The sequence below is a fragment of the Lupinus angustifolius genome, chromosome LG15 (genome assembly GCF_001865875.1).
Source record: "Lupinus angustifolius cultivar Tanjil chromosome LG15, LupAngTanjil_v1.0, whole genome shotgun sequence".
NCBI classification, from domain to species: domain Eukaryota; kingdom Viridiplantae; phylum Streptophyta; class Magnoliopsida; order Fabales; family Fabaceae; genus Lupinus; species Lupinus angustifolius.
Window position 1 is genome coordinate 19106192 of NC_032023.1, and position 24539 is coordinate 19130730.

General features: G+C 30.6%; 3 protein-coding genes across 7 annotated transcripts; all 3 read right to left on the reverse strand.

Annotated features, from left to right (window-relative positions):
- LOC109328000 (fasciclin-like arabinogalactan protein 3) lies at positions 22–22838 on the reverse strand. Its single transcript, XM_019561223.1, has 3 exons — positions 21908–22838; positions 7602–7609; positions 22–34 (listed from the first exon to the last, which is right to left on the reverse strand). Exon 1 carries the CDS (start codon positions 22747–22749, stop codon positions 21925–21927), a length of 825 nt encoding a protein of 274 aa, XP_019416768.1. The 5' UTR covers positions 22750–22838; the 3' UTR covers positions 22–34; positions 7602–7609; positions 21908–21924.
- On the reverse strand, positions 5674–9493 carry LOC109327998 (COP9 signalosome complex subunit 5b-like). Its single transcript, XM_019561216.1, has 6 exons — positions 9034–9493; positions 8159–8440; positions 7923–8070; positions 7672–7754; positions 6293–6370; positions 5674–6192 (listed from the first exon to the last, which is right to left on the reverse strand). The coding sequence occupies exons 1-6, from the start codon at positions 9448–9450 to the stop codon at positions 6103–6105; spliced, it is 1098 nt and encodes a 365-aa protein (XP_019416761.1). The 5' UTR covers positions 9451–9493; the 3' UTR covers positions 5674–6102.
- Positions 11020–14109, reverse strand: LOC109327999. Of its 5 annotated transcripts, none has more exons than XM_019561221.1 (4): positions 13983–14109; positions 12937–13141; positions 12239–12897; positions 11020–11502 (listed from the first exon to the last, which is right to left on the reverse strand). In XM_019561221.1, the coding sequence occupies exons 2-4, from the start codon at positions 13120–13122 to the stop codon at positions 11466–11468; spliced, it is 882 nt and encodes a 293-aa protein (XP_019416766.1). In that variant the 5' UTR covers positions 13123–13141; positions 13983–14109; the 3' UTR covers positions 11020–11465. The 5 variants fall into 5 exon arrangements, with proteins under 5 accessions (XP_019416766.1, XP_019416765.1, XP_019416764.1 ...); XM_019561220.1 differs by having other exon boundaries at positions 11020–11292; positions 11466–11502; positions 12239–13141; XM_019561219.1 differs by having other exon boundaries at positions 11020–11359; positions 11466–11502; positions 12239–13141.

The following is a 24539-nucleotide window of genomic DNA, read 5'->3' on the forward strand; positions in this document are numbered from 1 at the left end:
AATAGTATATGAAACTCTTATACATATATTTTTTCTTTATTTATTATTCATTTCTTCACATATTATTTTTTAATTCAGTAATATGAATTAAATGAAATATATGTATAATGTTATAATGGACCGATCAATGATTCGATTCTTGTTAAAGTGACATTTATTAGAAATAGCTTAATTTTTTTATGGGTACCGGTTTGAATTTGATGATGGTGGGGTATCATCTCATCATCATATCAGGGGTAGGTCTTTATTACATGCATTTTTCAACTTTATTTCCCACCTCATAATTCAATTTCATACCTAATCATAAACTCTTTTATATATACACGTATGTCTCGGAAATCTTCATTCTTGAATAGTAGTGCATCATCAACCGATATATGTACAAAAAAAAATGATAGATCATCTTATTAATCTTATTTAGTAGACAAATATAATTATTATTTTATATTTAATGATGTCTTCTGAATTCTTAAAACTATTTATCTACTCTAGAGTGTCTTGTTATGCGTATAAATCTAGAAAACAATAACAATATATCATTTATCCATATAACACAAATAATTATGGATTGTTATTGTATATATCTTTTTTCTCCTCTAGAAAATTATAATATTTTGGAATTATTTATTGACTATTGAATATATTAAATAAATAATATTTTGGAATTATTTATTGACTATTGAATATATTAAATAAATTAAGAGGAAAAAATGTTGTATAAACATTGTAACAGTTTTATACACTATTACTTTATCATTTATTATTCTCTTCAAACAAATAATTAATAGATCAATAATAAATAATATATTAATTATATATAAATATTTATGTTATGGCTCCACAAATATTACAGTCCTAAATTATTCATTGAAAAACTATAAAGTCAAATATAAAGAGTTGATGATAGTTTTCTGACATATGTTGAAGATTCGACAAAAGTTAGGTCCGTAAGTTTTTACTTCTGGACAATTTTTCATATTAAATTTTTTAATATTATTCTTATACTTTTGTATTGTTTTATAGAAAATTATATATCCTCCTACTAATACATATACAATAACATATGTTACAAGAAGATACTTTATTTATGAGATTTAATTCATATCATAATTCAGAAACTAATGTTTAGTTATTTTTCTTAATCAAAGAAGCCGGTGAGTCACGTTTTCCTATTTGTCATATTATTCTTTTTTTGCATTCCAAACATATATACCATAGTTCTTTATTTCGACATAGCACAAAAATAATTAATTTATAAGTGACACATACTTTCTTGTGGATAGTAAGATTTAGTACGAGAATATAACATTATTCTTATTTTATCTTTCTATTTTCAACTTTTATAAGTCTCCATTTTACATCACACACTTAGCATGAAATTGCTTTTATTCAGCCAACAGTTAGGGGGAAATAAACATATAAAGTCTTAAATATTACATCATTATAAATATCACTCACTTAAATTTATATATGGATGCTTAATATAATATTGCTGAACAGAGAAAACAACTCAAAAGCCTTAACTACACAGTTTTGTTGAACAGTGAGGATAACTTCAAAAGACAATAATGATTCTTCTTAAATGAGATGTTAATATTTTATGCTTATGAAAGGAAAAGAAAAATAATACATCTAGTTGGTAATTACGGATCCTCAATTCACAAATACCATATACATAATAACACATTATGAATCCTTATTTCTTAATAAACGGAAAGTGCAAAAATGATTTTCCAATCTAATCATGTTTTGAGAGTAAAAAGTGGAATATAACAGCTTGATATAAGGTAATATACATAGGCACATACTTCTTATATTTTTTTGTACAACAAAAAGAAATATGTGTGACCATCTTTCTTAACAAATATCATTCTCAAGAATTAAATTATTAACATTTTGAATTTAACAGAGTTTTATATCATTAAACCAACATCGTGTTAGTTGAGGAATAATTCTTAGGTGAAATATCACAAACTAACCGTGGATATATAAAATTGATTATGAATATTGGTTTGCTTCACCAAGCAACTATTTTATTTGCTTTCATTCTTCTTGTGTTATGTACATTGAATCAAATAACAAACTTTTCCATTATACTTTTCTTGCTTCTATTGAATTTCTAAGGAATAACACACGTGCATATACAAGGTCTACGCCTAAACATTTGCTTCCTTAATTGGCCTTAGAATAAAGGCAGCTTAACCTTAAATAAGAAGAAACACAACAACAAAAGTAAAATAATTTCCACAATTTCATTGAAATTAAAGCAGTTTTTTTTTGTTGCATATTTTTCATTCTAAATAAAATAATTAAGGGTTGAGAGACTTATGGGAAAATATGTTATAAGGTGAAAGAATGATTAGATGCATAAATAAGTTAAACGGATCTTTTCTGGTCAAACATTTAAAGCTAGTGTATGCTCAATAAATTGAGGTATTGACCATAATGTTGTTTCAGCTGGACATGTTTTATCTTTGGACCAAATTAAAGTTGATGTTACCACTTGTACGGTTAATATAGTTAAGAGCTACATTTTCTCTTTTTGTATCACTCAAATATACTCATTGTTTCTCAATATAAATTAAGTTTATATTTTCTGATTAATGGAAATGAAATGGTACCTGAAGTATGACAAAGATTACATGTCTTTAACTGTATCTCATTATTAGTCTCGGGTTAATAACATATTCTCATATGAATACAAAAAAAATTTTAAAAACAAAAAGTAACATTCTGATTGGCTTGTGATAGAAAATATGATACATTTCGAAACATATGATCTCTGTCCCGTGAGTAATACACATCTTGGTGTACCAGAAAATGTGTTGGTCTATAGTTAAGAGGATTAGGAGCTTTCATTTCCCATGGACTTCATTCAATATTCACTGCCCTAAATCACCTTTTTTGCATGGTAAGAATTTATGCTTCAAAAGTAAAAGCAGAAGTATTTTTTATTGAAGAGATTCTTATAATGTTGTAAGGGCAATGGACACAAATCAATTAAGGAATGGACATAAATGGGTATAGTATAAAGTTGAATTGTAAAGGAGAAGGGAAAGAAAGGCAGAGATAAGAGATGCCATTAGAATAACTATTATTGCTCTTAAAAGTTAAATGTGCTATACCATTTCTCCTATTTTTAGCCATTCTAACCAAAAATTATTGCTATAGTGGCTACCAAGTGGACCAAAGATTCTTTAGGAATAGCAAAAGTTCACTCTGGCTGGGTGAGGAAGAATATATCAAATGTTACTTTCTGATGTTGAAAACAATGCATTTAAAATTAGAGTGTAATATATATGTATTATCGGTGTAAATATTTATATACAATTACTATTTTATCTATTATTTATTTAGATTATTTTTTGAACAGATAATGATAATAAAATATAAATAATTAATTCACTTACCATACATATATTATTTTCTCTTAAAAATATTACATTTGTGATTCATTGTGGACTATCATGCACACCCTGAATTATTATTTTTATATATTATGGTCAATACTTATTACACCACTTTATATAAAATTGCATATGTATCACTTCATTTATCTTAGTCTAATATATTTTGAATCATTCAATATAACTTTTTAATCTTTGTGATAACTCCGAATTATTTCTCCATACCGATGAATTCTGAATGGATTGGAAACTTCACATAAGACATAACCAACCATATATTTAAAGTCCAAAGTTAACTGATCTTCTTGTCCCCACCCTAGTTGTGTTACTAATATAATACATCTTTCTATTAATGTTATAATATTTAAAATTCAAAATAGAATAAAGTAATAAACCATACATTTCATTTATTCTTTACATTTTTGCTTCAATTGTTCATAGAATTCACTGTTTTCCTAATGTAAAGAAGAAAACAAACACGTCTGAGTCACCATGGCCCAATGACTAAACTTAAACAAATATTTAATGCTTTTTTTGGTTAGCATAGCTACACCAAGCTATGATAGAATTATGATATGAAATTAGTTTATCTAAGTAAGTTGAGTTTAGGACGAGAATGAATGGAAAAAAAAAGATTATCTCTTAAACTTTTTATTTCCTTTTCTCTTTCTTTAAAATTCAACTCAAAATTTAGTTTTTTTAGGAGAACTATGGAGAATTTGGTAAAGTGAAGGAAAAAAATTTAATGGTGAGGTTTTATAGATAAGTACTACCATCTGAGGTTGTGGCTGACAAATTAGAAAGAGTTACATACATAAACAGATCAATGGAGGAGGGAGAACAATTTCATTGTCATAATCACATTGATTTGCAATAGCAACAGGATTTTGAGTTAAAGTGATATAATCGCAATAACCACAATCACGACTCTGGGTTGTGCCACGGCTCGAAACCATGATTATGAGTATGTAAATCAACCTGACATGTATAAACTAGCTAACAAAAGCACATGCAGGTAGTTGAGGTTTCTTAAACAACAAAATATCTATAAAAAAACAAAATTTATTCCGATTATCTCCCATCATGAAATGTTAAATTTTTGGTTGTCCACCAAGAATAATATCCTTAATTGAAAAAAAAAATAATTTGAGAATCTTCAATAAGTGGATCATACAATTTTTTCTCATGTCAACTAATAGTTTGAGTGATATCATAATAGTGAAGATTGTAGAGAGGCATAACCACAAAATCCAAGTGGACCCTAAAATTCCACTAAAACTAAAAAGTAAGCATAGAATATGGCAAGTTCTGTTTGACTTGGCATGGTGCACATAGTGGAGAATGAAGTGTACGAGTTCATAGAGGCCACTTTTATTGGGCATCTAAATCATTATAATCTGACTTTACCATACACAAGAAAATGCATATATGCATGTCACATGAGGACTTAACTACTACACAATAGTGTTGTTTTTGTATCAACCACTCATTGTCACATACCAATGATGGCTTCATTCGTATCCAAAATTCACCATCCATTGTATAATTATAGTTTCAATTATCCCACATTAGATCAAATGGCTAACCGTTAGAATATAATAAAACTTGTATTATGCACGCATGGTTTCTTATTTCTTTCTTTTTGCCTTCCCACTTTTGTTGTTATTGGTTTATGTCCTTTTATTCTTTCACCTTTTATTTCCTACCATAAACTTCTTACCCAAATTGTGTCACATGTTCATGGCCTTGTCTTTATATTGCCACTGATCAACTATCCAGTGTTTATTTTTAGATAATAAAATATCTCTTGGGATAAGAAGATAGATTATCTCTTTTAACCATTAAAATCATGACATGTCTCTTATTTAATCATTTTCTTCAAAAATATTTCTAAAATTTAACAAAATAGTACATGCAATACTGTGATACTTTTTCGGACTGGAGGATATAAAATATCTCCTAGTATAAGGATATATTTTATTCTCTAATGTTCCCTTCTATTTGATAATTATTGTATATTTATATAGGAGTTTTACTTATTCAAATTTCTTATTATCAATATTTAAAAAAACACCTAAAGTTCACAAGAATTATAAATCCATTAAATTGATTACAATAGTTTGCATCCAATTATTATTTTTTATGCTTGAATCCTTAAACAAATTTGCGTGAAATATCACTGTGACACATCCAAAATCTAGAACCAAAGGCTGAAACAATGAACCACCTCTGGGTACTTCAAAAATCTCTAAAATGAGCAACAGTGTATTCACCTCCAATATAATAAACTGCATTAAGAACTACACCCACTGAATGATCTAAATGTGAATACAACCTTACTTGGTCACTTTAGATAGCCATATTCACCAAACATAAACTGCAAGAAAATAAATCTGAAGTGCATCAAGCAATGCAAATCAATGGACAAGTGTATAATAAGTTTTGCATTGACCAGTAGTTCAATTGTGTTAGATGAATGAGTCTCTTATGTGGATTGTCCGGTTGACCGGTTGACAGTTCTCGCATGTTCTTGTGAAATAAAACAAGGATATACAGCAGGGCATATTAAAAAGACAAAATTCAAAATTAAATGTACTGTCAATCTGCTAAATGTAATGTAGGCGGCCGCGGATGAATACATCACCAAAAAGAAAATTGAATTGTAATATAAATTCATGTCTAGTTGATACCATAATCAGCTCTCAATCATTGGTTCAGGGCCAGATGTTTCTGCGCGAGACTTGTTTGTTTGATGAGAAGAATTGAACAGAATGTCCTTGATTACCTACATACAAAACGGATGCAGAGAACGTTTCAGAATTCAGACAGTCTAGCAAATCAATCTGAAAAAAAGAATTCTTATCAAATAAATGTCAGACAGTTACCTGTGACATAAGACCGTGGACTTGTTCTACGGTAATTTTTGCACTATCACGAGTAATCTTAGCAAGTGGAGATTCTTCCTGCAAATTGATTAGATGTCAGCATTAGATTCGAAAGGAGGAGGAAAGATTGTGGGGGACTGGGATGAGGATATTAACATTGATATTGATGGCTCACAGCTGGTAATGACAAGACCTAATATGCATGATTCTAGATTATATGCAATCAGCATAGTACCCCGTCATCATGAAAGGAGAAGGTCCATTGAAATTTTATGCACATTGCAGAAGATTTGTCTCCATATAAAAAGGATCTTTAATTATGTGCCTATCATGGAAATGTGGAAGAGATATGTAGGTGTAGGCAAATAATATCACGACTCACAAGCATGAACTAATCAAACCTAAGATAAACTTGATGCCATTTTGTATGTCCTATGTGAGTATACACACCGCTTTTCTCTGACAAATTTTCCCCCAAAGGAAACAATATGACACAATATCACCGAAAAAGAAACGAATATGATACGGATATAATGGTGAGGGATGAACACATCAGTCTGTGAACTTGTATTGGTAAATTGACTAAGCAAATCTAAGAAGCCATGGATAAACCCATATTACATATAAAACCAGTAGGAATTGGTTTGATTGACAAAAGGTGAGCATCCATGTGTCAACCATCCAGGTCCTGATCTCTTATGTCATGGATTTGATTGACAACAGACATTAGCAAACAATTTTACCAGCCTGAGTTGGCCAGTGTCCAAGACGCACCCAGAGCATTCATGAACCTAGAAACTAGTTTTACATGTGTTCCAGTTATAAGCTCCTCCTCCAACAACAAAAAGTCAACTGAGTTTCACTCTTATATTGCACAAGGTAAATGTTGCTGGCACGATTCTGCAAAGTCTACTATTACCGGTAAAGGAGTTAGTAAAGCGTGTATCATGCCAGGTATGCATGTATCATAACCAATTTATGTGTGCATAACACTGTCAGGTTTACACATGTTACATTGGTGTCTGGCTGGGCTTTTATTGCTATAAATCCCAGACTTACTCTCTCCCTCCCATATTAGGTTGCAAAATAGAGGTAGTGTAGATGCAATACAGCCCTCTACTTACACTCCATATCATAATGATGGCATAAAAAGAACACAAAAACTAGAGATGCCAATCACTGATGAACTAAAAGCATATTGTGATCTCCTAATCATGGGTTATGGTTTACCTTTAGAAACAGGCTCCGAATATCAATGGGTGGATGTATATCTATGTTTCCTTACAGCATGAATTGGATGATAGAAAACACACAGAAAGATTCTGAAATCTGAATATAAAAAATATAGGCTGTGGAGATATAAAGCAAAAGTTGCTTACTTCTTTCTTTCTAGGAGCAGGAGATATTAATGACCCAAAGCGTGAGTGTGCCAACTGATTCTCTGCTTGTTCTAGCTTTTCAGCTGCAGTAAAGGAAGCTTCCAATTGAGATACTAATGCTTTTAAGATATAGCAATAATATATCTATTTTCAAGAGAGGCAGTGAAAATATTCTACTATTCTAGGCTATTATATGATGAATGGCAGAACTAAAACCAAAATATATATCAAAATACACAATAAAATAGTACCTAAATCCGAGATTTGTCCAGCAACGTAGTCTCCATTACCCAACAGAGGAGAAGATGATAGTGTATTCACCCAATATTTGTTCCACAGCAGATCCAACAGGTGTGAGTCAAGGGAAGACTTGAAGTACGTGATATCCAAGGAATAATACTGAAAAAGTACAGAAATGGAGTTCAAACAAATCAGAGGACACATTCTCAACAAAAGATATGGCCAACCAAGAAGAATCATCACTCACCTGTTTACAGTGGACACCAAAGTCTTCAATCTTGTTGAGAGGTATGGTTTGGTACTCAGAAATAGGCTCGTCCGGAGGCTTATAACCATCAGGGTAGGTCCTAAATGCCCCAATCTCAACCTTTCCAGCAGAAACAGTCCTGGTTGGGTCAATCACAACAGCCAGAAAAGGCTCCTGAAACTGTTGGTTCAGCATCTGCGTAGACACGTCTATACCAGAAAGCCAGCATCCATAACCAGGATGTGAATGATACCATCCCACAACATTTTCCAACCGCCCAGCCTACAAGCTCAATTAACATCATAGTAAGAATACATTAAGTTCAAAATGAACGATACCTCAAAAAGGGTTTTTTTTCTCCAAGTAGAAACCTTAATAAAAATGGATTTTTCAATGGCCCTAACTCTACCACACCGAACTTAATCAACACTCACTAGTAACAACACATTAAGCTCAAAACAAGATACCTAAAAATAAGTGTTTCTCCAAGTTGAGGCCTTTACTGAAATTGGGTAAAGGGATTTTGCACCCTTACTTAACTCAAGTTCAAACTAAAGATACATGAAAAAAAGATTTATGAGTATATATACAAGTTGATACCTTTCCTAAAATTAGGATTAGGATTTAATAAGAAAATGATCCACACGCCCTCTCCACACCACACCAATCTCATTCAACACTCATAACTAACAATGCATTGAGTTCAATCTCAACAACGGTTTCTCCGTGTTCAAACCTTAACCAAAAACTAAGACTAGGGTTTTGTAGCATCACTACAATCGAATCCAAACAACAGAATACACCAACAGGGTATCATCAAAGCTGAAACCTTTAACGAAAATCAAAATTAGGGTTTATCTAAAAAACAACGAAACCTGCTTATTAGTCTGTGAATAATCAACCATATATTCATACGCATCAGCTTGTGCATTAACACGTGTCTCAGTACCCTCAACGGGAAGGGCAAAAGCGTCCATAACAATGATCGCATCTTTATCGGTTTTCCCTTGCATTAAACCCATGACCTCAATGGTTCCACCAGAACGCGCGTGAACAACCATCTTGAGGAGCGCGAGTGCGGAGATCTTAACGCGTTTGAAGTAGTGAGGATCGTTGATCCAAGGCTTCTCGCGATGGAACTCGTTCTGAGCAGCTTCGTCGTAGTGGAAGATGGAGTCATCGGCGTTGGTGGTTGAAGAAGGAGTTTCCATTGGGATGATGTTGTTTTCAAGTTCCCATGTTTGTTGTGCTATTGCAGAAGATGATGATGATGAAGACAAGGGTTCCATCATTCTTTTGCAGAGTGAAATGATGGGAAATTAAACTTGGATGTTGTTGCAATTTTGTGGAGAAAATAACAAGGGAGAACCAATTTGGTCTCAATTTTTTCAGGCCCAATTTCATGCATGGAAAATAAGGGTATCATTATGTTGTTTTTTTTGTTTGTTTCCCACATGTATCCATGTATCCTCGCACTGGAGGCAATCCTGTCCGAGCTGGGAATATCCAGAGGTACATGTGGCTAAGTCCCAATGGGCAATTTTTGCATCCAAAAGACTCGAACACAGGTTCTTGCTTAAGGGGAATCAAACATGTACTACTTGAACCAAGGCCCGTTGGTTAGTGTATTATGTTGTGATTGGTTGAAAAAATTATTTAAGTTAAAAAATTAATAATTTATCATTTTTCTAACCAATCACAGCTAATGGTATATGCAGTGGGCACCCGAAAATAAGTTGTACCATAATGAGTGAATGAGTGTCATTCTACGTGCCTAGTGATTGTTTGAAAAAATGTATTTATGTTAAAATTTAATTATCAAATATTTTTCTAACATGATAGTTTATAACATATGGATTGGCACAAATTATAGAATAAATGATGTGCTTCCAAAAAATAAATGAATTCATCATATAGTATAAAGTGAAGTGAAATTTTTGAGATTCTTCTAAAATTTTAAGCATTACTTGATTTTTTTTCCATGGGCTAAATTGTTTCACCAATGACATGTTGAAGAATTATCCCAGGACTTTTCTTAAGCTATAGTTGTGGTTAGGATAAAACTTTGATTGAATTAACCACTGAAAGCTTGTTTGAGAGCATAATCCATTCCTGACTAGCCACTCACCAATGCAAAGCTTGTATAAGACAGTCTGAAACTTAATACAAAAAAGAAAATGAAATATACTCATGTTTTATCCTTCGTGATATTTTATTTATTAATAATTGATTTATAAGTGACATATATTTAAATAAAAGATTTAATAAGATAATATAACATTACTCAGTTATAAAATAAGTAGAAGTGTCTTCCAATGAGAGACCGAGATCACACAAGCAACCTTTATCTCTTACAAGATGTTTGGTACAAGCATTTTTTCTCAGTAGTGGCTAGATCAAATTATTTACTGATCCGAGTTTAATAACACTATACATATATTTTAAGAGTTTTGCTATGCCAAAATAAAAAATGTTTGTTATTAAGATGAACACTTTCTGACACATATATCCTCAAGAATCAACTATGTTTGTAGAATTATGTTAGGGCCTCCACCATTATATTAAGGCCCAAACATAAATCCATTAGTCCAGCTTGGCTCCAAGATTACACATAAAATGCATCTGGTTATTTAGATTTTATTTAACTGCTTTTAACCTTCTTTTATATAATAATCTCTTCTTAACTTCCATGTATGTAAGATCTGACCAAGTGTATGATCTAGATTATTTGTTAGTTATATTTTAGGCCTATATATATATGTGTTGTACAATAATTGGAAATGATATGAATAAATTTCCAGAATTATCTTTTATTTCTATTCTGAATTTATAAAGTTCCATTCTCTTTAAATTTTAGCTAACAAATTCAATTGTTGATAAGTGCATATGAGTCAAGAATCAGTGTAAGCTACAGGTAAATGAGAGAATAGAAATACAACACAAATTGACATAGAAACATTCCTATCTTGAAGTCAGCAATAGCTATATATGTACATGGAAAAAAGATGAAATGAAAATATTCATTGTTCCATAATAAAACAGAGCATAATGCAAAAGATAATGTGAATGTAACATAAGCTTGCATTGAGATCACAGTGCTTTCCATATCCATCAACTCAGATATTGCTTGCAACCTTAGAAAATTAACAAGGGAATGTAACAAAGGAGCCTACAGGACCAGAATGCCACCACTGACTCATACTTCTTGTCAGAAAGAAATATAAAATTAGAAGGGAAGTTTAACGACATTTGGACGAAAACAATAACAACAATGATCCGATGAAAGCTATCTGTGAAGAGAACGTACCTAGCTGTCAAAGAAGCGAGAACGGCGTCTCTGGGATCTGTGAAATCGGAAGGAAAATATACATGATGATCTAACCCTAAGAATTTTGAAATATTTGTTATTACTTGGGCACACCAAACATGTCATTATGTAAAAAAGTAAAATAAATGACATACTCAATAACCATGATAACTATTCAAATACACTCGGTCACCGTCATTAATGATATTGTTTAATCACTTAAGTTCAGTTGAAATCTCATCCTCCATGGCTATCGAAAGTAGCCATTCAGATGGATAACCTTTAAATCAAAGATCCCAAAAGAAAAGACAAAATAAAGTTAAAAAAGCCTACCATTATCTGAAAATACAATGGTAATAGATAACTATTGAATAACAGGAAAAAATATTGCTATTAAGTAATGTACAACTATGACAATATATATTCAAATTGCTAATAACTAATAAGTGATTGAGATCATTTTTCTTTTTCACATAAGAATACAAAGGTATGCCTAATAATGGATTTTGTTGCAATATTGTTAAGGATTGTGCTCTAAACATGGGGCTAACTTAGATGATTACTATCTATAGGTACAAGAGTAAAGAATGTGATTCTAGGTAGCTGAAGATTGATAAAAGCATTAGAACACCCTTGGTGAAATAAACAAAGAAAAAGGTCACTTGCTTAGGATATTTGAAGGGTAAGCTTCAGATAAATTCAGTCTAAATCCTTAAAATCTAGTCATGATATCAATTTAAATAATTAAACTGGGTAAGAGAAATGTTACTAACCTGCGAAACCCACTGCTACCTCTTGATGAACTAATTGTACTAACAAAATCATCACCAGTCTCATCTAGCCTATATTCCGCATATTCTACAGATGCTACGGAACCTTCATCGGAATTTGAAGTATCATAACTTGAATGGCGATTACCCCTACTTGCATCACCAATTCTGATCCTTCTTCTATTTCTGGAACTTCTGAAGTTACTGAAGGCCTGATACAAAATACAAGAGGTCCACCAGTTACCTTCATCTCCAGGGAAGTCCTCAAAGTCATCTCCAGTATCACCATCCCCGTATTCAATCACATAATCTCCTAAAACCACTCCCCTTGGAATTTCTGATTGGATAGTGCTCAAAACATCTATGACCTCAGAGGACTGCTGAAAATTTTCCCAGTCAAGCTTCCGGGCAGGATCAATTTTTGATGGATGAGCATGAGGATGTTCCAGGTGAGCATGTTTCTGTAGCTCCGAGTAACTTCCCATGAATTTACATTGATGTTCATCACAACAACGCTTCTTGTCATCGAAATGCACACGAGCTTTATCAACAATAATCCACCCAGAAACATCACCTCTACACAAGGGGCAACTTAGCTTGCCTTCACAATCAGACACCACCGCTTCATTACTGTCTACGGAAGTTGCATCAGACACTGGGGAAGTAGCATTAGACATTGGGTAAGTTGCATCACATGAGGACGGCATGCCACATGCGGTTTTAAAACGATCCAAACAATTGGAGTGCAATTGATTTGTGTCGCATACAAAAGGACGGCACCCCTTATCGTAAGATGAACACTGAAGGAGCACACTATTATGAGGAAAATCCAAACATATGGGACAGACTATATCTTCCCAGCTAGTATCAAATACAACATCCTCCATGCTGTTCACTCTATAGAGTCTGAAACCAAGCACAGGTCACTTAAATCAAAACCATACTGTAAACTAAAAAAAGCAAGACATGATATAGCTTAGAACCCTGCCAAATTGTGCACACAATTTGGAATTCATATGGAAGGAAAGTATAAACGTATTCAGAATTTTATCTATAAAACTATGCATTTCCATAAAATCACTCAACAAAGAATTTTCGGATTGAAGAAAAAACTACCATATCTTGTATAAAAAAAGAGAGATATAATTTGCTTTTAAATATGGTCAAAGTCTAAATTAAGAAGAAATAAGATCAAAAAAGCACCCTGGTACTGACTGATTCAAGAGCTAAAAAATAGTAGCATTAAAACTCATCTATTTAATTACATATATGGCATTTCACCTACATCTGAAATTTGATGAATCTAATAAGAAGAACACATATCTAACCCTAAAATGGCACATAACTCATCATCAAAATCAAACAAAATTCCAATCCCAACCATGTTGACATTAACAGATAAATCGATCAAAAAATGGGTACTAAATAAAACGACCAATCAACATAAATATAACATCTTCGAATAACAAGATAAATAAATAACTCATTGAAACTCCTAAAAAATTAATTTTTAAAAAAACTAAGATTAAGAACACAATTATAATAAGTATTGTAGAAAAATGATAAAGTTGACCAATTCAAAAAAAGAGGGTACTCCCTATAAAATTAATAGTACGTAATCGCAGCGGAAATTATCGAAAACACAGGAAGGTAAACATAAATTGAAGTGAAAGACATGAAGAAAAAAAGGAAAGTTAGAGAGAGAAAAATGAATGGAGTGAGAAAGTAGTAGAATGAGAAGGGTAACCTTGTTATAAAGGAAGAGAAATTGATAGATAGAGTAGAAGTTGTGATTGAAGGAAATTGATTGGAACAGAGATCACACACTTTCTTTCTTCCTTCTCACACTATGGCTATGACTATGGCTATGGCTATGGTTATTGCTATTCATATCCTTCAAGAATAATCAATCGACTAATACTATATAATATAATATAAATATGAAAATGAAACACACAACAGAATAGAAATAGAATTATAGAAAGACTCATCATTCAATAACTATTTTTTATATTGTGTCTAAGTCATAACAATAATATAGCTTTTTTCAAGTTTTATATAAGATAAATGAATTTGTTACTAAAACTATCTTTTACATCCAACGATTTCAATGAAAAGAAGGATTACTTAATTTTATGTATAAGTATTATTAAATTTAAGAGAAAAAATATATACAAATTTTATATATTATCGTACATTATTCATTATTATTTATATTTAATTATTATTGACTTTTCAAAAGTACAAATGAATTATAAATGATATATTGACTGAATATAAAAATTTATAACATTTTTCACCTTACCTAATCCAAATAAAAGCATCTAAAGAGTACTTTTGGAATGATCAAGAGGATTAGTGAGAAAAAATAAAATTAAAAATATATATTTAAATATGGGTGTAAAATATATACATTGACAATGTAAATATTTACATCCATGTATTTTAACATCTATCATTCATTTGAATTACATTTTTTGAAAAGTCAACAATAATTAAAATTAAATGGTAAATAATAGGGCTGGAAACGAGCCGAACCGAGTCGAACCAGAGTTCAGCTCGATAAGGATTGGTTCAGCTCGAAACTCGACTCGAATTCAATACGAGTTATTTTTTTAGCTCGAGTTTGGCTCGGTTAAAGTTCGCCAACTATTCGGCTCGGTTAAAGTTCGCGAACTGTTCGGCTCAGTTCGAATAGTTCATTTGGACAATTAAAATCATTAATTAAATTTAGAAAAATAATTCAAAAGGTTATATAAATATAATCTTGTTTATATATATAATAACCATAAATATAAAAAATAATGTTTGGTCATAATAAATATAAAAATTAGTTTATATATATACATATATACATTTATATATTATATCGATCTAATTCATGAACCTAACGAGTCGAACTATATCGAACTCAAGTTTGGTACGTTTATTTAACGAGCTCAATTTTCAGCTCAAGTTCTGCTCATATGGTTCATGAACCAAGTTTATCGAGCTAAATAACAAATTGAGTTTCGAATGAATACCGAGTTGGTTTGGTTCATTGTCAGCCCTAATAAATAATATAATGAAAGTGTATAAAATTTTTATATGAAGTGTGTTTCATTCTAAAAGTCAAAAAAAGAGGCATAGATTCGATAAAAGTTGAAACCACACAATTAGATAGTTGAATTAGAGAGTTTGACCAAAGCTTTGCTAGATCAAAGAAGCAAAGTTGTCATGGGGATGTTATATTTGTACAATTTTTTAATGAAATGATTAAGCAAAAATAATAATATTTAAAATTTATAATTGTGTGCATACATGTTATCTCCAATAAATAATGTATTTCTTGTCTTTTTATAAGTTTTTAAAATAATATTCTCCTGTTCTTGACACGATCTAAAGTAATATTAGAAAAAAATATAGAAGTTTTTACATTATCATTGTATTTCTATCATTTATATTTTATCATCATTGACTTTTAAATAAAAGCAATACACATAAATGGTAGGTGATATACTAACTGTGTATAAATCTTTACATTGTCACTGCATAAATTTTACACTAAAAAATATTTTACTTTTTATAAGATAATTTGAATTTTCTTAGAACATTTATTATGTTTCCAAATTTGTGCATATTAAAGGCACGAGTATTGTTATCTTTTTTTCATTAAAACTATTAGTTAAATAACAATATTAAATGAAAATAACATTACGATAATACGATCTTATAATATTATTCAAAAATAAAGAACATAATTATTTATGTACCAAAAAAAGAACATAATTATTTTTATTCGTATATGTACGTATTACCAAATTAAGGAAGGTAGTTAGATTGTTAAATTTAACAATAATTATATATAATATTCAAGATTTTCATTAGTTGATGAAACTCAATTAACTAATGACTTTCTCTTTAATAAACTAATGTAATGATATTTTGGCTACAAACTCAATTGATGTATATAAAACTTTTTTTGGTACGTTATTATCTTACCTTTCTGGGTAAAGAACTAATTTCTTTCGAGTTTCATGGACGTCTCTCCCAACAAGTGTCGTTCCTAGGAATTAAACTTTCGATTTTGGGAATTTAATGGGACCTTATACTATTAGACCAACGTCTTGTTGATTAATGTAAATAGAACTTTGAAAATGATTTTATAGGATGGGAAAAAAACTTTAAAAAAGGATCTTATATAAAAAAGATCTAATAGGATACACTAAAAATTGTCTATGTTTTGTAATTAGGAGATTTTGGGAAGATTTATTAGAAGAATGTAGATTTATATCCATGAAAGTACTACATAATGGCCTATTTATATCACATTTTTAGTTCAATTGTACATATTATAGTTATTAAATTCTGCCAGCTTGATTAGAAAATGGATACCTAACCGGTTGAACGTTCTTCTGATCAGTTATGCATGAAATAAGTTTAAAATTTATGTGTATATTGTAAATTTTTTATGTAAAATAAAAATCTATTAAATAGTTTATATTATGAATTCATTAGATTTTTTAATATAAACTGATTCAATTAATTCGCCAATGACTTCTTACGTCAAGTCATTGACCAACCTGAAATAGTTATTTTCCTTGGATTTTTTAAATTTTATAATCGTACTTTTTATTCAATATTGTCAAGTGATTATAGTCTTAATGATAACAAAAAAACAGTAAACATAATCAAAACTTTGAAATAGAAAATTGAGATAATTAATAATGAATATTACATATAAATTATTTTATAAAAATATGATCAAGACCTTCTAAATAGTTTTATTGACCAGAGGAAGTAATGTAGAAAACACAATAACACCAACAGAAATGATGACAATATAGAGTTAATGAAGAGATAAGTAAAAATGTTAATTTTAAATCGAAAAGTAATATTTAATAAAGAAGATTTTGAGTTATATTTCTTTATCTTGTTGAATTTTGCCACTTTTCTACACAAAAATGTAGGTGGGTTAACACATTGTCGTACATGTCAAAATGCTTTTGACCTAATCTAAACACTAAATTATTCTTAAAGCATAAAGATCATTGCAATAAGTTTTACTTATAGAAAAAGTAATTCCCATACCCATGATAGGGATCTAACCGAAATATATGTCAATTTTGTTATTATATATTATTTTGATTTGTCATTTTACTGAATAAATATTTGCATCGAAAACCATCAAATACAAAAAACTAACTATGGTTATTAGTGCAATAATATGACCTTTTTAGAGGATTTTATTTAACAAATATGCATTTTTAAAGAGCTTATTATATGTTTGAATTGACACTGGATTTTATCTCACCTACAAAATAAAAATACAAAAAAATTATGTTTTTATAATATATAATGTAAAAACAATATTATACAATAAAAACAAAACAATTTTTTGAATAAAGGTCCCATAAAAAATAATAGTAAATGAAATGTTTTGTTTTAAAAAACAATTTGAGGAATAAAATAATTTGAAATATCTCACTCATATAAAAAGGTTTAAATGGCTTAATAATCATTTATTGATGAGATACCACATCAAAGTGAAATTTCCTCTCATTTCTTGTTTTATTTACAAATAAAAAAGATATTTAAAGATCACTTAATTGACTTAATAATGGTGAGACATTGTTTCAAATTAATATTCTCACCAATTTTCATTTTGTATTTAGAATAGAAATAAAAGAGTTTGAAATGACTTAATAAATACTTATTAACCAAATAATGAAGATATTTCGTTTAAAAAATACGTGTTGTTTCTTTTTTATTTTCAATTAAATAAAAAAAATATTTTAGTTATTTTTTATGACTTTATATGGGCAGTGTAATAATTTATTGAAATTTTATAAAGTTACTATAAAATTCTATCTAAAAAAGAGGATTTATGATATTTTTAATTTTAAGGTTGAATCAATATTTTTTCATGTATGAGTAATACAATAATATGCTATAACATTATAAAATTCTTAAAATATATTTTATCTAAATATCTGAGTTCTAAATAAAATAAAAGATGAGAGATCTGTTGACACCTAATTTAAATTACACTACGCTCAATCTCAACAATTAATTTTCTTAGATCTAACAGACCAAATGAGTGAGTGCAATAAGCGATGAGAGAGAAAAAAATCTTAAATAATGTAACTTAAATTATGTGTAAACGAATTCGTCCTCAAAATAAAAATATATTTTATCTTTTTCTACCAAATCAATTAATTATCGAGCTAATCTTTTAGTATATGGTAATCGGTTCACATTCTATATTATGCAATTTCTAAAAAAAATTAATTTATCAAAATTTAATTTTGAACGAGGCTTTTTGACAAATTAGCATTATTATCACTAGGGCTTGGCTGAAATATTATACAAAAAAACATGTAATTGAGCTAGAAGTCATATAATTGAAATTTATTAATAATAAGAAATAAAAATACTTGAACCATTAATATTCATTTCTATTATGGTCTATTTACAAGTTGACTTTTGATAGAAAATAAAGAAAAAAAGAAAAACTTCAGAGTTATCTTCTAGTATTTTAAGCCTTTAAATATTTTATTTCTATTTTTTTCCTTCTAAAATATAACTCATAAATTGACCCTCGTAGTCTTTACCTATCTAACGAATAAAAATTAATGAGTTTAATACTATTCAAAAACGAGTCATTTAGGAACAAAGATTCCTCTATCTAATTTTATCTCAAATCATATCCTAAACTAATAATAATAAAACAACAACAATAATAATAAATGTTAATTTTTTTAATTGATATGACATGAGTGATAATTTTTTATCCTTTTGTTTATCATGAAATCACATTTTTTTATTAAAAATATGAGTAAAAATAATTACTTGTCTTTCTATTAATGAGGAAGATCCTTGTTCCTCCGGGATAAGAATTTTCTCCATTAATGGAGAAGCAAGTATTACACAATAACATAAGAAATGTAACATGTAATAACATTTTTATCCCTTTGCTTACCAAGAAATCACATTTTTATCATTAAAAAATATGAGTAAAATCAATTATTTGTCTCTCTATTAATAGAGAGGATCTTTGTTCATTCGAGTAAGGATATGAAGAGGCAAATACTACACAATAACATACAAAATGTAACATATGATGACATTTTTATCCTTTTTCTTACCATAAAATCACATTTTTGTCATAAAAAATATGAGTAAAAACAATCACCTGTCTCTCTATTAACGGAGAAGATCCTTATTCTTTTAATTCGAAAATGAATCCTCTCCATTATTGGAGTGTCCAGTACCACATAAGATTGTGACACGTGAATTTTAAAAAAAATTGATGGTTTAGATTTTAAAATATTTGTAAGTAAAAACTTATTACAAATAATAAAACAAATCTCAACCTCACATTACCTTACATGAGAGGATACCAACCCTTTCACTTCATATCATGGACCAATAGTGCTCCTTTATTTTAGTTGGCTGAGCATAATTGAATTTAGCATTATTCATCTACCTCTATGTCTGTGCTAGTTAATGGAACTCCCTCGGAGAATTTTTCAGTGTCAAAAGGCATTAGGCAGGGTGATCCAATGGCGTCTTTCCTCTTTCTTATGGTTGCAGAAGGCTTTGCTGGGTTAGTTCGGCAAGCAAGAAGTATTGGGTTGTTTGAAGGTTATAAAATCGGCAGAAATAGTGTGGAGGTGTGTGACCTTCAATTTGCGGATGACACAATTATAATTTGCAAGCCTACAACTCAGAATCCTTGGAGCATAAAGAGTATTCTTAGATGCTTTGAATTGGTTTCTGGGTTAAAAGTGAACTATCAAAAGAGCTATTTGTTTGCTATTGAGGTTTCTGAGTTATTCACTTCAGCGGCAGCTAACTTCCTAGCTTGTAGGATTGGTTCTTTTCCCTTTCTCTATCTGGGGGTTCCGGTCGGGGCGAATCTTAGGAGAGTGGAAACTTGACAAAATACTATTGAGGTTGTGAATAGAAGACTAGCATCTTAGAAATGTAAGCATATTTCTTTTGGAGGGCGTGTAGTTCTCTTGAATTTTGTGCTTGCTAATATTCCTACATACATATTATCTCTTTACAAAGCTCCGCATGGAGGGAATAGCTAACTATTTTTATGTTTCCGAATTTTTTTTTGGGCAAGCTTGTTAGTATTCAAACAAGGTTTTTTTGGAGAATAGAATTGGTGGTAAAGGCATTGCTTGGATTTCTTGGGATGAGGAGTGTAAACCAAAGTCCCTTGGTGGTTTGGGGGTTAGAGATATTTCCCGTTTTAATGATTCACTTTTAGGGAAATGGAGATGGCGCCTATTATAGGAGAATGATGCTTTTTGGGTAAAGGTCATTCAGTCAAAATATTGAGCTAATTTAGCTTTATCTGCTAATAGATCTGCTTCTACGTGGTGGAAGGATTTATGTAAAGTAGGTTCTATTCATCGTAATGGTAGGGGTTGGTTTGATGAGAACGTTTGGAGGACTCTAGGGAATGGTTCGCAAATTCTTTTTTGGATGGATATTTGGGTGGGGAACCAGAGTTTGAAAGAGATCTTTCCAAGACTTTTTGCTTTAGCTTTGAATAGAAGGGCAACCGTGGGGGATTGTGGTATTTGGATTGACGATAAGTGGTCTTGGGAGGTCAAATGGCGCAGAGATTTGTTTGACAGAGAGGAAACCTTGGTCCAGAATTTGTATGACCTTATTTTACCGCATGCCTGTAAAAAGAACACCGATGACAATTGGAATTGGAGTCTACATGCATCTGGAAGTATGTTGTTAAATCCGCTTATCTCATCCAAGGGGATCAAAGTCATTCACCCTTAGGTAAATCAAAGTCATTCACCTTTAGGTACTATTTTAAATAAATGTTGGATTGATTGTGTGCCATCAAAAATCTCTTGTTTTGTGTGGAAATTACTTAGACTTAGGCTTCCCACTAAGTTGGAACTTTTCAAGAGACAAGTTCTTCTTAATGTTGATGAAGCTAAGTGTGCCATTTGCTTGAACCACGAAGAATCTATTGAGCATCTTTTTCTAACTTCTGAATTTGCTTCTGCTGTTTGGAAAGAAGTTTATTGTTGGCTTCAAGTGTCAACTTCAATTCCAACATCTTTAATTGATTGCTTTAATATGCATGATGCTGTCATGTCTACTACCAAAGGATCACATCTCTGGAGGATGATTTGATTTACGGTTGTTTGGTCTATTTGGATTATGCGGAATGATGTTATTTTTTTAGATAAGCCTGTGAGCTATGTTCATATTATAGATTTGATTCAAGCTAGATCTTGGACTTGGTTTTTGGTAAAAGTAGCTCCTACATCATTAGTTTTTGCTAATTGGTGTAATGACCCAAAATCTTGTATTTTGCTTTCTTCTAAAAAGATCAACTTTTGATTTTTTCCTTGTATTGGGTTAGCACCCCTTGTGCTGATTTTAATACATTTTGCTTATAAAAAAAAATACTAAAGAAAAATTGAACAAACCAAGAAATTAAAGTTTTCATCACACAGAAAAATAAGAGGAAGGAGAGGGTTTGTTAATAATTTCAGCCTTTATGATAAATAGTTAAATACACATACATTAATACTCAATTATCAACACCAATATTACAGAGAGAATTAGGAGCACCAATCTTGAATGAAACCAATGTATTTTCTGGTAACAAAAAGCTCTTCATCATTAACTTTTCTCTTTCAACATTGTTCCATTTATTTCACACCTTACAAAGAGACAAAAAGTGAAGCCAAGGCCATAACTGCACCAACCAAACCAAAATGTGTGGTAGAAGCGCTGCTAGAAGCTGGTGCTGCTTTATCATCAGCAGCTTCAGTGGTGTCAGCGGCTTCTTCAGCCACTGGACCTGGTGCCTCAGCTTCCACCGGTGACTCAGCCACCTTAGCAGGTGCTGGAGCTGCGGTGGTGGATACTTCTCCAGCTGCTGGTTCCTCTGCAGAAGCAACTGGTGCAGTTGCATTGGACTTAGGAGAAGAAGGAGCTGGTGCTAGAGTTGTTGGTGTTCCATCAATGCCTGGTGCAATAATAGGTGCAGAAACCTCAACAACAGAAATGTTGTAGGGTTGTGACCCTAGGGTTCTCACGAGCAATGAGTTGTAAGGTGCATTCTTAACAGCAGAAGCAAAAGCCAACTCACCCTCGTTTATAAGGGAAACATAGATGAAACCCTGGTCATAAACGGCTTTACCAGAAGCTTGGAAGAGAGTAACCATTTGAGTATGTTGGGTGTGAGCATAGAAAAAGGATTTCTCATCATAGAAATCAAGGAGAACATGGGTACTTAGAATATCCTTGAGTGTTGAAATTGGTTTTCCACTAAGGGAACTCATTGCACCATTGTTAAGGGCTAAGATTGTGATGGTGTTGCGTTTATTGATTTGTTCGGCGAGCTTGGTATCGTTTAGGGCTTTGGTGAATTGGCTGAATTCTGGGTCAGACGCAAATATTTTCATGACGTCAAATGCATGAATGCATGAAGAGAAAGCTAACAAAAGTGCCAAGCATGAAAAAGAAGAGGTTTTGTAACCCATTTTTTCGAGGCTTGGTCTTATTATTTTATGCTGCTTTTGTTATGCTTTCTCTTTATTCTGTAATCAGAAACCAAGCCTGAAGAGAACATTGGAAGGTGAGGGTTATTTATATGTGAATGTAGTGATTGTGATCATAACCGAAATTTGTGGGATATATGTGGTGGTTTATGAGTGAACCACAATGTTCTTAACTATTTATTTCATAGGGTTTTGAATGGTTAAGCATGATTTGCTGCTATATATTTTCTGGGGTGACTGGTGATGATGAATTCATGATATAATGTAATTTTTTTTGGTTTCCCATATGTATCCTTGCACTGGAGTCATGTCCGAGCCGGGAACGTCCACAAGTAAGTGAGGCTAACTCTCCCAACAGGCATTTGTTCCATCCACAACACTCAAACCCGGATTCATGCTTAAAGGGAATCAAGCATGTACTACTTGAAACAACGTCCGTTAGTACGATGTAATGTAATTGAAGTAATGTAACTATATTTTTGTAAGATTAGTAATGTCATTTTAATTTAATGGGGACATAGACTATTTAATTTTAATGATGTATGTTAGTTTTAGTATTACAATATTTATTTGTATTATTTTTGTATGTTAAATCTACAACATTCATCCAACCTAACCCATTCTCAAGTAGGTTGAAGAAAACTTCAATCAACTTAATCCAGTAATAAGCAATTGAGTACCAAAAAAATAATGAACAAAAATATCATATCTTAAATTTTGATATGTTATATAAATTAAAATAATTAAATATTTATATTTGTTATGTTTTTGTTTATTGTCATTGATATAAAACATTATTTAGGATATAATTTAAAAAAATAAGTAATTTCTTCCAACTTAGCTAAGGTTTATTTATAGATATACTGAACATGTACATGCTAAATAGTATAAAAAGTTTTATTTAACCTATAACATATAAAACTCATATCCTCTATCATTTACCAAAAAATTATATAATATTAATTAAAAAATAAATATTTATTATTTTTTGTTTCTTTCTTATTGATGAGGGACAATATTTTAAACATATAATTAGGGATGAGGATTACTTGAGAAGAAAGTTCGTTTTGTATGTACACATTTATAAATTCCAAGGTTGAAAATGATTTCTTTATATCTTGTCAATTATTGATTGTAATCTTCAAATAACTTTTAATTATAAAATTAAGAAAATAAACGGATAGACAGGATCTTGAACATGTCAATGCAAATAAAATTAATTTTCAAATTAAGTTTGATTTACTCTTTAACAAAAAAATTTGACTTTAACATATAATTAGCAAATTAAATTTAGGTCTAGTGGGAGTGAGAGAGAAAATATTAAGTGCTCATTGAATACAACCTAACATGTTCTAACATAGAGATAGTAGTATATTCTATTTTCTCTCTATTCCTACAATTTGTCTTGTTTCAATTTAAGTGACTCCTTAGAATTTGATTAAGCTACTTTCATGCGTAGAGATTAGATGATTTTGGCTTATTTATTCTTGAAATTCAAACGGCTAAAATACAAATATTTTTGGAAAATAATTTTTTTATAATTGAACTTTGTTTGGATAACTAATTTAAATTATAAAACAAACTTTTATATTAGAAACAACATTTGTTCACATTTTTACTATAGGATGGTTGCTCATTTCGAGAATGTGGAAATTGCATAATATTGAGCTATCAATTCAATTTTTTTATACTTACATCTCATTGCAAAAGAGTCTATCTTTCAATAGAGAGAAAAGTGTTGTACAAAATAAGACAAAAATTAAAATAATTTA